Genomic DNA, 13127 nt, shown 5'->3' with positions numbered 1-13127 from the left:
AGCCACGAGCAGAGTCATTTCTGTGAATCTAAGCCCAGAACGCATCCCTCCCAACTTGACTTACAGAAGAAGCCTCTGAATACTCCTATCACTGACCTGCGTGCTCGGAGGTCTGTTATCTCCTCCTCCAGATCCAGCAGGAGTGCTGCCTGTGCCATCACTTTCTTGCTGCAGGGCAAGGATTTGAGATGCAGGATGAGCAGACCAAGGCAAAACTTGCTTCCCATTTCCTCCAGTTCCTGAGTTCCCAGCTGCAGACCCTGATGGAGAAAGGCAGAAAGCCACAATGCTGAGTTCGAAATTCACAGGTGCATAGAGATGAGTTAGTTTTGCAGAAGACAGACAACTCTTATTAATGTTCTTATTCATATTCTTTCATTCTGAGTAAGGGGTTCACACTTGCTACACACAGAAATTTTCCCTTAGAGCCATTCATAAATGCACTGACAGCTCTTTCTCTACAGTAGCTACTCGAAAAGAGTGCTATTCTATTTTTAAAATAAGGAAGTAGAGGCAAACAGTTCAAGTGGCTTGATTACATTTGCAGAACTCATTGTAAGAATTAGGATCAGACCTTAGCAGGATCTGTCTGTAAATCCAGCTCTACAAGTCATTAATATTCATTTTTTCTTTCTCTCTGTTTAAAAGTCATCTCCCTAAGCAATGGGAAACAAAATAGCTCTGTGATTGTAAACACTGGGCAGTGGTAGAGATGAAAAGGGAAAAGAGAAAGATCTTTAACAAGTTATGAATAGCTTAAGAAAATCAATAGCAAAGTAATTGCAAAATAACAAACACCTCTGAGGAATTTCACAGTCTATTAAAAGCTTGTCTCTCTCTAGCAGAGACATGCAGAGACAGAGATGCACAAAGAGAATTTGGATTTTCAGCATCATCTTTCAAGGGACTTCTCCAAATTGTGGATCAGCTGTCAGAAGCCCCCACTCACTACCCTGAGAATAGCCATATGCAAGGTGTGTGCTCCGTGCCAGTGTGGCCTGTACTCTTGTGCTCAAACCTCTACTAGGGTCTCTTGAGAACTGACTTCTGCTCTCTGGACAGTCTCTTACGGTATTTTTATCAAAATACATAAATTCCCTGACACTTTCTTCTCCCATCCTATTCACCTGCACCGCAAACTTTGCCAGGCAAAATGCAGGTACAAAAAGTATATCAATAATTAATAGTCTTAATAAAACAGAGGGAAAAATTTATGAGAATGAAGGGTCATGAATGCAAAAAAAAAAAAAAAAAAAAAAAAAAAAAAAAAAAAAAAAGAGTGTTAAGCAGTTCTGCATAGATTCCTAAACATTTTGTTATTTTACTTTAAAACACTTAAGGTTCTTAGTGCAGTAGAGTTACAATGGGCAGGCAGATGCAGTGACATTTCTGAGCAAAAATATGTTATTTCTACAGCAAAAGAGTTATCTGTTCAGGGGCCAAAAAATACAGAGAACATCTTGAGGCATTCCCTGGGGTGCATCTGAGGGCCCTGCTTCCAAGACCAAGGCAACACACTAAATGCCTATCAATCCGGGAGATGCTGAGCAGCGACTGCGCTAAAACTCAGCCTGTGGCTTTATGTTTCCTTCGGGCTTTATTCAGGATATGAAGAGGCCTCAGCAAACTGTGAGCAGAGAAATAATAATAATAAAACTATAATATACCTGAGAAGCCTCAGACAGTAATTGCTCATGCACTGAAGTTAGCTGCTGTATGATAGACCCATATTGCTTTGATACCAGACAGCTCAGGAGCAACAACTGGAAACCTCAGCTACAGGATTACTCGTTAACACACTTTATTCACTTGAAACACTGACAGACTCTTTTAAACTCTGCTAACTCAGTTAATTCTCTTCCTCGCCTTCCTCCCTCCACTGCTTTCAGGCGTAAGCTGAAGGTGTGTAGTTTGCCTCTCGTTAGATTTGAAGCTGTTGACAGAGCAGACGGATCAAACTAATGTTACTGACAGCATCTGCCTGCAATACAAGGAGCTGATGCAGTGGTTGGCAGCCAGTCCCATCTGGATGGCTAAAATGCAAGCCTGGTGTCTGGGCATTTCTCTTGTAACTGTGCAATATAAAAACACACAAGAAGAGAGTGTGGGAAATGCAAGACAGAAGAGAAGAGTCATTAGCAGAGGTAGCGCACCTTTGGTTTGGATAACACGCTGGTAAGAAACACCTTTCCACGGCAGCGAAGCTGCGCTGCTTCTACGTATAGTGACAGTACAGGGTCTGGTTGCCACAGCCTTACAGGAGTAAGCCGCTTTACCCTGCCTCATCTCCCCGCAGCGCCCTGCCGGTCCGGACTCTCTGTGAGCCCATCTTTCTCTCCAGTACGATGCTCTTCAGCTCTGCCTTCCTTTGGGCACATCCCGCCGAGTAGCAGTGCAAAGACTTCCAAGCCAGCAGCAACCGAGCAAATTCTAACACAGGAAATAGCATCTCTGCAGCAGAACACTGCAGACAAGCTAGCCAGCCCTAATTAGCTCAGGGACACGCTAATAAAGCTATCCAGCTGTGAGGATCAGCTCCTGTCTCCACACAGTTACGCTCTGTTACATGAAAATACCAGTTTGGACCAGCGTCAGCTTGATGCCTCACGCTCCACTGCACAATACAAGTACGTCCACTGGTCCCAGGGGCCCTCTCAGGCAGCCTTTGGGGCATCTTGATGTGAGATAACAGATTAACTGTTCCCTGGCTATCGCAGAGAAAACTTCTTAACAACCTTTGCTAATCCCTTGTCATGTTTTCAACCAGAGCAGACAGCATGGGAGGAGTCGATACCTAATCCTCTCCAAATCTGGGATGTTTTTATTTTTTATACTAAGAAGCTAATTCCAGAGGCTGGTAATAGATGAATGAAGTAAATATTTAGTCTATTAACTTCTAGTCTAGTTCAACCAGTATATTTCTTGCTTTTTCTGCCAAAATTGTTGCTGAGGTAGCACCTGGGGCAACAGGATGCTCACCTGGATCTCCTAACGGACACACAGTCACAGTAACAGGAAACTGAAGAGCAGGGAAAAAAAGAAATCCTTGACATATTGTTTGGCCGAGACATTGGCAATACAATTATTATCAACTAAAACTGGTCGAATCATATCAATTAAAAAAAAAAAACACACAACTAGATGTTTCCAACATCTCTCAAATTGCTCTCAAAATGTTTCACAGAATAAGTGCCAAAGCAATGGAAAAACTTCAATGTTCATTACTCGTATGCTTTAGAAACTCCCACAGCCAAATGCAGCAATAGTTTCCCAACACATAGATACCGTTAAAGAAGGTAAAAGGACTTCAGAAGTTAAATTAGGAATTTAACTAGGTAACTAGTTAAACCAGAGCCTCAACTTAAAAGAGTTAGAAGATTATTAATAAACACAAATAGTCAAAAGATTATTGAGACAGCAATGGTTTCCTGGATTCAGAGAGAAGGGATCCCTGGCACACAGCAAGGCCACCGCAACATTTTCTCACACTTTTGCTCGCTTATTCAACCTTGGGGCAACAGCTTTTCCCTGCAAACTCACTTCCAGTCAGTGCATATACATACACACATACAGAGTATTCTCTCTGCATCTCAATAGCTTTGCACATGCACAATGGTTATGTACCAAGGCTGGGTATAAATAAATTGACAGTCTGGTTTCCCACCAGTTCCATCAGCAAGCTCTCAGTCAGAATACGAATAGAAACCATTTAGAGGCTGTAGAGGATAAAACAGAGAGCTGAATGAAATATTTGGTGCCCGGTACGTCTGCAGCCTTAAGTTTAGCTTGGACCAGATCCGAAAGATACCATCCTTTCATCCCCTGTGAATCAAAACGTGTAGGCACACGCTGGGGAAACTGGCTGCTTAGGCAACTAGGATAGTAGGGAACAAGCCAGATCTTCTCATGCTTCAGAGCTCCCTAAGCAGCAGGTACGACACGCAAAAGAGATGGAGTGGAGAGGACAGGTATTTGGGCCAAAGAATTTCAAGAGGATTAAGTGAGCAGAAAAGGCAGAGGATGCTAGAAAAAAAATAGGCTAGGAAAAATTTCTAGATAGAAAGATGAGAGGGACTGGAGTTAGAGAGAGAAGATAAAAGGAAGGGAGAGATAAAAGGATGAGAAAGAGGGTAGGGTTGCTGAGGTCAGTGGATGTCAGTGTAGAGGAACGAAAACAAGAGGAAAGCTAATGGGATACTTTACAGCCTTCTCACTGTAGCAGAGGTGCGCTTCACTCCAAAAGTCTTGTCCTCGTTACATCTGGTACTTTGACATACAGCAAGGAAACAAGGCCCAGCTTGCCTTGAACTCTCTGGCAAAACTTTTGCTGAACTCAGCTAGTGTTTTGCCTGAGCTGGGGCTGAGCAAACATCTTGGGAACAGAAATAGAGACTTTTTTATTATTTTTTTTTAAATGGACTCTTTACCTAGGTAAAGATATGGAAATCATAAACTGGATTGTTCAGGGGATGGAGTGAATGGGAAGAGCAAATATTCCTTCACCCCTTCACCCCCCACCTGCTGAACAGAGATCCAAACTTTCTTCTCACATAAGAGCTAGGGATTCAGCAGAGAGAAAAATTTGTGCTGAAATTTTACAGGCCAAATAACTATTTGGATTAATTTTTCCAGGGCTACCACGGAGAGAGGATCACTTCACCCTTCTTTCCCCTGTGCTGACTTGCCTTTTGTCTGGTCCATCTCCATACTTTTCCCTTTTCCTTCCCACTCCATCCTCAGCATGCCGTAAGCTCATAATACATTGGAGGAGGCAAACAAACTCTATTAGAATTGAATTTGCCAACCTTAGCTGACCACTTACTTGGCTCGACCACCTTATGCCAAACTCTGCCATCTCATGATTCCTGTCAATAAGCAGCAAACTATTCTGGGATATGGATGCTGGGTCTAACTCTCCACCGTCTCAAAGCCCACATACTCATGCAGAGCAGTACCAGTTGGATATTTCCACACCCATTAGATAATGGGTGGAAGCAGTGGAGCAGGTAACTGGCAGTGGTGCAGGTGGCAGAGAGCCCAGCTTTGTCAGACTGCTTCTTGAGTATGACTAGGACAGGCTATGCTTTATGTGGGGCATAATCATAAAAAGTGGCTAACTCGGGAGTCAAAAAAAAAAAAAAAAAAAAAAGACAGTTTCCCCCTGGACATACACAAACCTTACAGGTGGAAAGACACTATTCCTATTTCTTCCAGAGCTCTTGCTTTCCAGTAGACTGGTACATTGGTTTTCTGACCCACTCATTATCATGTGAAATGCTAAGAAGCTATTTTTAGGCTTTGGATGGACCTGGGCTATCATTAACATATTACCGCTCTCTTTGCAGACACTGACCAATCTTTCACTCCTTCCCCCGGTGCCTTTTCAAACGTAACTGAATAGGCTGAATGAATGATATGCCAGGCCAGAACTGAGCGCTTTGGAGGAGCATGCACTGACTCATACCGACCGGGTCAGGAGTTTATTAAGTTCTGATCCAAGCGTTGCAGGCAGCTCTGGGCAGGAGGAGTTTGCCTGCACAGTGCAATCCAAACGGTTACCTGTACGCTGCTAATGCACAAGTCTCACTTTACTGACTAGTCAGTTATTGCATGCGGAGGAAGCAGGGGATGACAAGCGCTTTTGGAAGCAACAGTGAGGACAAGCCTTTGATAAGAGACAACAAAAGCAACGGGCATTACCAGTGCTTCCTAAAGGAAAACAAACTCTGCTGCAGGATATTTAAGCCTCCTATTTGGCTGTCAGGAAAGTGAACTAGGGTCACACAGGGACTCCGGGGCAATGCGATGAAACAAAGCTCCCTTACAGAAACGGCAACCAAGCGCTTTATCCAGGAACGCACTTCCTCCACTGGGCTCCCAGTATTTGCTTCAGGTTAACTGTTATTACCCCATCAGACAACACCTTGAAAAATTCATCAGTAGTATATTCATGACGTTCGCACACATACAGACTTTCTTCTGCTAGCTGAAAACTGTGCACCCTCGCACAAGCCACAGACAGGTTGCAGCCTGAGGTATCTAAAGATTAAATGCAAGATAGAGCTTTAAGTATACCTGAGAACCTGTGTCAAATGAATTTGCTTTAAAAAGCAGTCTGAGAAAGCAAGAAGCTGAACTTTTGCAAATCCTAATTTGGCAGCCTAATCCCTGGATTACTTTGCCTCCTTCTGCGCTTCCACTTAGAAGTTTGCCTGTGTAAATAACTTCAGCGTACAGAAAGATAACACGAATCTCGGCCTACCTACGCCTGATTTTCAGCTATAAATTTATCCAGTTTGGTCATTATTTCACTACAGGAATAAAATAATTTCTCAATCCTTGCTGGTGATCATATCTTGAAATAAATTATTTTATGATGCTTATAATTTTGTTCTGGCTTATATAAATGTAGATGCTATTCATAAAGTGTCTAACCTTTTTTTTCAAAAAAAAAAAAAAATAGTAAGGTATTTGTCTTCATAATGCTATCCACAGCAGGGTTCCACAGGTTAATTTTGTGTTATATAAAGAAGTAGTTATTGCATCTTAATTTCATGAAGTGCCCTCATCTTATTGTATTACACTACACCACACCTGGATATGCTTCTGTGTGGCTTTCACTGCTTAAAGTAACAATACTGGTAGCTTCCACAGTACCTTCTATCATAAAAACTCCGTGTTTTATAAATAGCAGCGGGGGAACCTTGGATCCTTTCCCTCTCATCCCCATGAAATGTGTGCTACTCTTCCCACCTCAGAGGTGATGAAAATGTGGATTGACTAAAATGTTATAGCAAACCCAGTGTGCTTGCCTGCTGGTCCTCCATCCAAAAGGGGCCCCAGAATCATGGTACTTCTCACGGTTGCACCAACACAGGGACTGAGGCCCCTGGGCCAGAGCAGCTTTAGTGAAAAGCCGGCGCAGCATGACTCAGCCATCGCTCCACTCCGACATCCTGCCGGTCGCTCCGGCCCAGCCGCACTCTCCACCCCACGTTACTGCCAAAGCCCTACTCTCATGCCGGAGCATCGCAGAGGTGAGGAGGGCAGGCAGAGCTTCATCTCAGCCTAGCAGCAACCTCACGTCAGGGGAGAATCCAGCGGGGCAGCAAGCCTGCTTCCTGCTACGCCTCCACCAAATAGCCACAGCACTGGGAAGCCTCCCCCGACACAGCGCTCAGTGCTACAGCTGCACGCTGCTGAGCTCTATACACTGCACCTCTTTACTCCTCCCCTTTCTAACTCAATAGCTCTGCTATCTCTAATTCTTTCCTGTATTGAAGTTGCCTTCCAGGCCACTAAACACTTTCATGAGCTCTTCCTCACCCCCCTTCATCACTGCTTTGTCTCTTCCAGAGGAAATGACCCATAACAAACACAACACTCCGCAGGAGATACTACCATTCATTACTATAGGGATATTATAGCATCTCCCAGTCTACCTCTGTCTTTACACATGCTGGCATCTTATTCACTTTTTTCTTTAGTGCTGCTGCTGCACATAGAGCAGACATCTTCATCAAGCTGTCTTTATAATAGTTACTTATTTTTCCTGGATGGTTGCAACTAATTCAGAGCCCAGTCGTGTGTCCGAATGCTTTAAACTATTTCTTCAAACGTGCTTTACCCTGCCTTTGTCTATGTTTCATTGCACATTCTGGCACCCATGATCTTTCAGTCCTCTTGCTACAGTATAATTTACATCAGCTGCAAAAGGTGCATCTCATACTTTTTCTGCTCTCTTTGCCTTCCAGTATTTAAAAACACCAATTCACAGATAGCTAACTGCAGTCATCTCACTATCGGTTTCTTTCCATCCCAAGGATGGCACATGTATCCCACTTATTGGCCCAGCCTTTTAACTAAGTTTTGACTATACAACTAGTTCTTTTATATCTCATTCCATGACTCTGATATTTTCTTGATATTTTTTCAAGAGGCTCTCTTATTACCTCTGACTTGTCTAGGGTGTCTAACAATCTGCAGGAAACTGAGTCTTGATCTACCCTTGGAAGCCACATGCGAAATTATGCTATTTCACCTTCATTCCCCAATCCCTTTACCTCTTCCCTCCCAAAATCCACCATATTATAAAGCCCTTCACAGTTGCTGTGGTTCCTTGCCCCTGTGTTACTCCAGTGCCTGTAGCCCGGCTACTGGTGGTTCTCCCAGCCCTCTGGATAGGTCTTTAAACATAAGGAATCATAATTAGCACCTTGTTAAACACGGTTTAGACAGTCTGCTATCCAGCTTACTGGCCACTTTTTATGATTTTATCTTCCCCAGTATTTCAAATCCTTTGATCCTCTGTTCCCTTATAAATCCTACAGGAACAGGGTTTGACCTGACTCTGTGATTTATAGCATTGGCCGAATATAAAAATAACACCAGCACAAAACATGCAAGCACTGTCCTCTTGTACAGATGAGCCAGCGTGGTCCCACAGCATTCTGCTCTGTCCCCAGCCTGGCTGCCTACCAGCTCTAGCAATGCACCTGTTTCCTAGTCTGTTGCTCCAGGGCAGCACAAATAGCTCTAGAAATCATCCAAAACTTGGCCTATATAACTCTTATTATTCCAGCCCTGAGTGCCCCGTCTTTTATTCCAGAGCCTTTTGATCATCCCTTGAAGCACACTTCTCTTCCAGTTTCAAGCCTGCTCTCAGTAAAGTCACCTGTTTCCTCCAAAACCTTCTGCCAGCGGCCATAGAGCAAAGCTTTGTGTGCTGGTGGTTCCCCTGCCCAGACTCCATCAGATAGCAGTCTCCCAGGAGAATGATTCTGTGCTCACATTCAGATGAGATTTCCATGAAATCCTCTGTGTGCTGCTCCCCTTAAAACATCAATTAAGGTCTTCATACAGTGATCCACAGCTGAGAGTAACGGTACAGAGCCATCTACAGCTCCATTACCTACAGCTAACCTTTTATGCACCATGAATCCATCCCCTTCTGCTGGTACAACCCAAGAGCCACATGGAACTTTTTCCCTAAATTATAAATGACTCCTCAGGCAGTTTTTTTCTCCATATCACAAATTCTCTTTGGTCATCTTCAGCAAAGACCATCAAAGATGGGCTCCTCACCTACTGCTCCCTACAACCTCAGGATTGGTGACAGAAAGCCACTGTGATTCTACAATTTATTGTATTGGTATTTCTGAAACAACACAGGAGTCACTAATTTTCCAAGCCACAGGCACATAGGAAAGCACAAAAAGCATCTACACCCAGCTCAGGTCAGAAAGGAAAGAGACAGCATAGAAAGCTTCCCCCATCTTTGTAACTTGTTCCCTTTGAAACTGAAGGATGGCAGTACAAGCAAGGAGCTTGTTGGCTGTTTTCTTACAGGTGTCAGGACAATATTCAAACACAGGACCTTTCTTGCTGCTTGTCACATTTGGTAGAAAAATGAGCAACAACAGTGAAAATCTCTCTCTTTTTTTTTTTTTTTTTTTTTTTTTTTTTTTTTTTTTTTTTTTTTTTGGCTCTTTTGAATACTCTGTACTTGTCACCTACAGACTGGCTGATAACACCAAGGGTAATTCAGGCAAAATTATTGTAGAGCTGTCTTCCACATCTGCTTTAATACAGATTCACGTAATGCATGTACTATAGTAACACCATATAGGGAGGCCATAATGTTATAGAATATATGAGAAAATTGGATCAACAAGAGATTTTAACAGAAGGCCCAAAATGCAAGACATTGATCATTTCCCTGGGAGGCTGTGTGAGGAGGGACATCCTGAAACAAGTCCTCAAATGTGCAACAGAATATCAAGAAATTTCTCAGGTGAGACAGGAAGTTAAAGGTCCATTTCATTGCCAACCCACTTGTCCAGTAGTACTGAGTAAACTGACAGTCAAGATTGTTGATTGGTATTTTTACTTTCCTTTTGGCTGGAAAAATGATTATTAACAGGAAAAAGAAACAATGGAAATTAAATCTCAGGGCTGTACTTTATTACAGGAGAGTTGGACCTGCAGTGCTTGCTCACAAGCAACTGAGTAGCAGTATGCACATGACCTTAGACATTTGGACTTATTTACTAAGGAGTAGTATCTGTTAGACCTGGCAGTTAGACCCAGACTTTTGCAAATCACCTATAAATCTTTTCCCTATAATCCTACCAGCACAGGCTCAGTTTAATGCCTTCACTTACTGTGCTTTTGGAGAGAAAGAGACAAAAAAAGAAAACCAGGTCTTTGAAGACTCTAAGGAACAAGCTGAAGAAAGGGAGACAAGATCAGAGAGACGACGCTAGGGTGAAGGGGAGGAAGCTATCTCCAGCAAGTAGGATAACTGACGTGACTCGGACAAAAGCAGCTTACATTTTCCCCGTGTTCTGCATTAGGTATCTCTATTGTGGCTTTTTCAGAGACTAACAGGAAGCAAATGCACTAAAGCTAATCAATGCTTCACTTCCTAGAGCCTCAGGTGAGAAGCATACAGGCCTTGCAAGAATAAACTGCAAGTCTCTGGGTCTTTGAAAATCTACTGACCATTCACAGCAAAGTATGCAAACCTATTTTAGTAGAGATGACGCTGACTCCATATTATGAGCTTTCAGAATTTCTCATCTTGTAGCTGTACTACCTAAGAAAATTTGCATAAGAACAAGCTTTATTTTCCTTAGGAGTCCTTTTCAACCTGCTTTTATGATTACCACCGAAAATGATAATCCTCTGTTTGTGACACTGCAATCATTTCTACTCCAATCAAGTGTTCTGTCAAAAAAGAAGGATTATTGTTTGAGTTTGGGAAAGTATATAGACCTTAGGAGGAATAAAGTAGCCAGTCTCCAAGCAAATGACCTTAAGAATAGAGAAAAAAATATAAAAACAATACACAATAAGATCTTCCATTTCCAAAAGGTATTTGATGATCTTTAAGTTCATAAAAACTGATGTTTCCTGAAGAGGTTTGTGTAACAGAAAAAATCAGCAATAGACATTTCTTCTCACTATGCCACTCCAACATGCACAGAGATTTTTCCTGTGAAAAACTAGCAGTGTTTTAAAACTAAATTGGAGACACGTACAGAAAACCCACAGTAGTGCATGACTCCATCCTTTTAGCACTGTGTCTTGTGAAGAGGAGCATCACTGCATATGGTTCTGAATATCAAACAAAATATAAACTCTTGCCTCTGGCAGCTGCTCTGAAATCCAGAGAACAAACTGTTAAAAAGAAACCTTTTGTTTTGCCTTTTTTTTTTTTTTTGAAGAATATAATTTAGCTTGACTTTCTACAGAACAATTTGCATGGGATTACCCACAATGCAGTGTATTATGGTAATATGCTTCAACCTCTGATGCATATTAGACTGACAGTGTTAAAAAATCTGTCAAAGTAAAAATAAATGATACAGGAAAATGATGATGTAAGACAGGATGGTAAACATTCTGCACTTCTGTAATCTGCCAAAATTCACTCTGAAATTGGCCTAGGAAAGAGAAAGAGCATTGTGCACTGAAAACAGCTTTAGGGAACGTTCCCAACTCAAGCAGAAAACAATACCTGACTGATACACAGACGTAATCACAAAGGAATAGAAAATACAACAGATCTAACAGAACTAAGAGCCAAATAGGAGACAAGAAGATATTTCCTTCATTTCTTTGACTTCCCATTGGGTAGCAATCTGGAAGGAATCTTCCCTCTTGCTGCCCATGGATGGTTCAGTTCACTGCACTTCACCATAGACATTCACTCACTCTCCCTTCTGTATCTCTCCAAGCCCTGCCGCATCCTCCTCTCATGCTGTTAGTGATCCTCAATGTACTCCAGACAATATCTGCGTTCAGAAGGGGCTGTCCTGAACTGCTGAGGCCCAAAACAATATCAGTCACAGAACCCAAAACACAGTCATCTCCTTTCCTCAGTCACAGATGGCTACTTAGCCCCTCAAAGCAGGAGTAGCACCAAGGGAGTGAGAACTCCCTAACGTTTTCCAGTATTGGTCTTTTACTTCTCCACATAAAAAAAAAGCTGTGAGAAAACAGTATCAAATGCAACCCCCCTCTTCAGTCAATTCCACCACAGCATGTTCCTAGTAATTCAAGTAATCAGATGTGACTCTTCAAATGCCTAATCAAGGATTACGTGTTTTCCTGGTAACCAGTGAGGAGTCCTTCAACTGGCCAGGGGACCTTTCTGCAAAGCCCTCACACAAAGGAGGGTAAAGGAAACCAGTGGAGAAACCATGTGTAGGGCTGGTTGAGCAGAAGGGATACAAGAGAGAAGTAGTGTTTTCCACATAGCTCTTTTCATCAGGTCTCTTGGAGCTTAGTCACCAAAAAATGAACAAAACAAAGGATGAGGCCAAATTATATTTGCTGAAGTGGTGTTGTAGAGATTAGTGTAGTAATTAATCAAGACAACTATGTCAGCAAGGGCTTGACCTTTATTCCTACCCTAGTAACAGCTTTGTCCCTGGTGACTTTCAGCTTGCATGCTAAAGCCATTTAGCTACACACTTCAATTAATTGCAGGATACCCTCTGGGAGGAAGAAGAACGTTACTGCAAGCTGCAAACAGGGAAGCTGAATCAAAGAGAGGAGGAGCAACTTAGTCAAGGGCAGTTAGTCAAGGGCACAGGCAGAACTGGACAGAGAACCCAGAATCCCCCTTACCCCTCACACTCCAGTACTACTGCTTACAACAGTACTGTTTGAAGATGTTAATCTGGAATTCTGCCATCAGAGAATAGCAGCAAAGAGACAAGGTCTCAAAAACAGAAAAAAAAACAAGCTATCTTAAGCTTCAGTACTTTTTTTTTAAAAAAAAAACAATAAAAGAACAGCAACACATGAAACCTACTCTTCCCCTTTCTCCTGGCACAGTCTGCCTCTTCAGCAGACATGCCATCCATCCCCATACACCAATGAGCCTGCAGTCCCTTATCTGATTTGTCAAAGAGCAGGTTTACTTTTGGCTTCTTGAGTGCCAGCGCTAGGAGAGATCGGTGCCGCAAGCCTCTCAGCACCCCTCACGCTGACAAAGAATATCAAAGCTCTCATAGGCATAGCGGAACGGTGGATAGAGGGGCCCATGCTATCCCTGCACAGCAGCGACAGACGGGGTGGAATCCGCACAGGCTCAGGAACACTATTTACAGCCACAG

General features: G+C 42.7%; 1 protein-coding gene across 1 annotated transcript in view; it reads right to left on the bottom strand.

The window, feature by feature from the left end:
- Positions 1–13127, bottom strand: part of AGBL1 (AGBL carboxypeptidase 1) — a 290148-nt gene that overhangs the window by 93690 nt on the left and 183331 nt on the right. The window contains exon 23 of the mRNA XM_062584021.1: positions 97–260. Coding sequence (XP_062440005.1) covers positions 97–260 — 164 coding nt within the window. The remainder of the gene's footprint in view (positions 1–96; positions 261–13127) is intronic.

Source organism: Rhea pennata, chromosome 10 (assembly GCF_028389875.1).
Source record: "Rhea pennata isolate bPtePen1 chromosome 10, bPtePen1.pri, whole genome shotgun sequence".
Lineage (NCBI taxonomy): Eukaryota > Metazoa > Chordata > Aves > Rheiformes > Rheidae > Rhea > Rhea pennata.
This window is presented reverse-complemented; position numbering and strand designations above follow the sequence as displayed.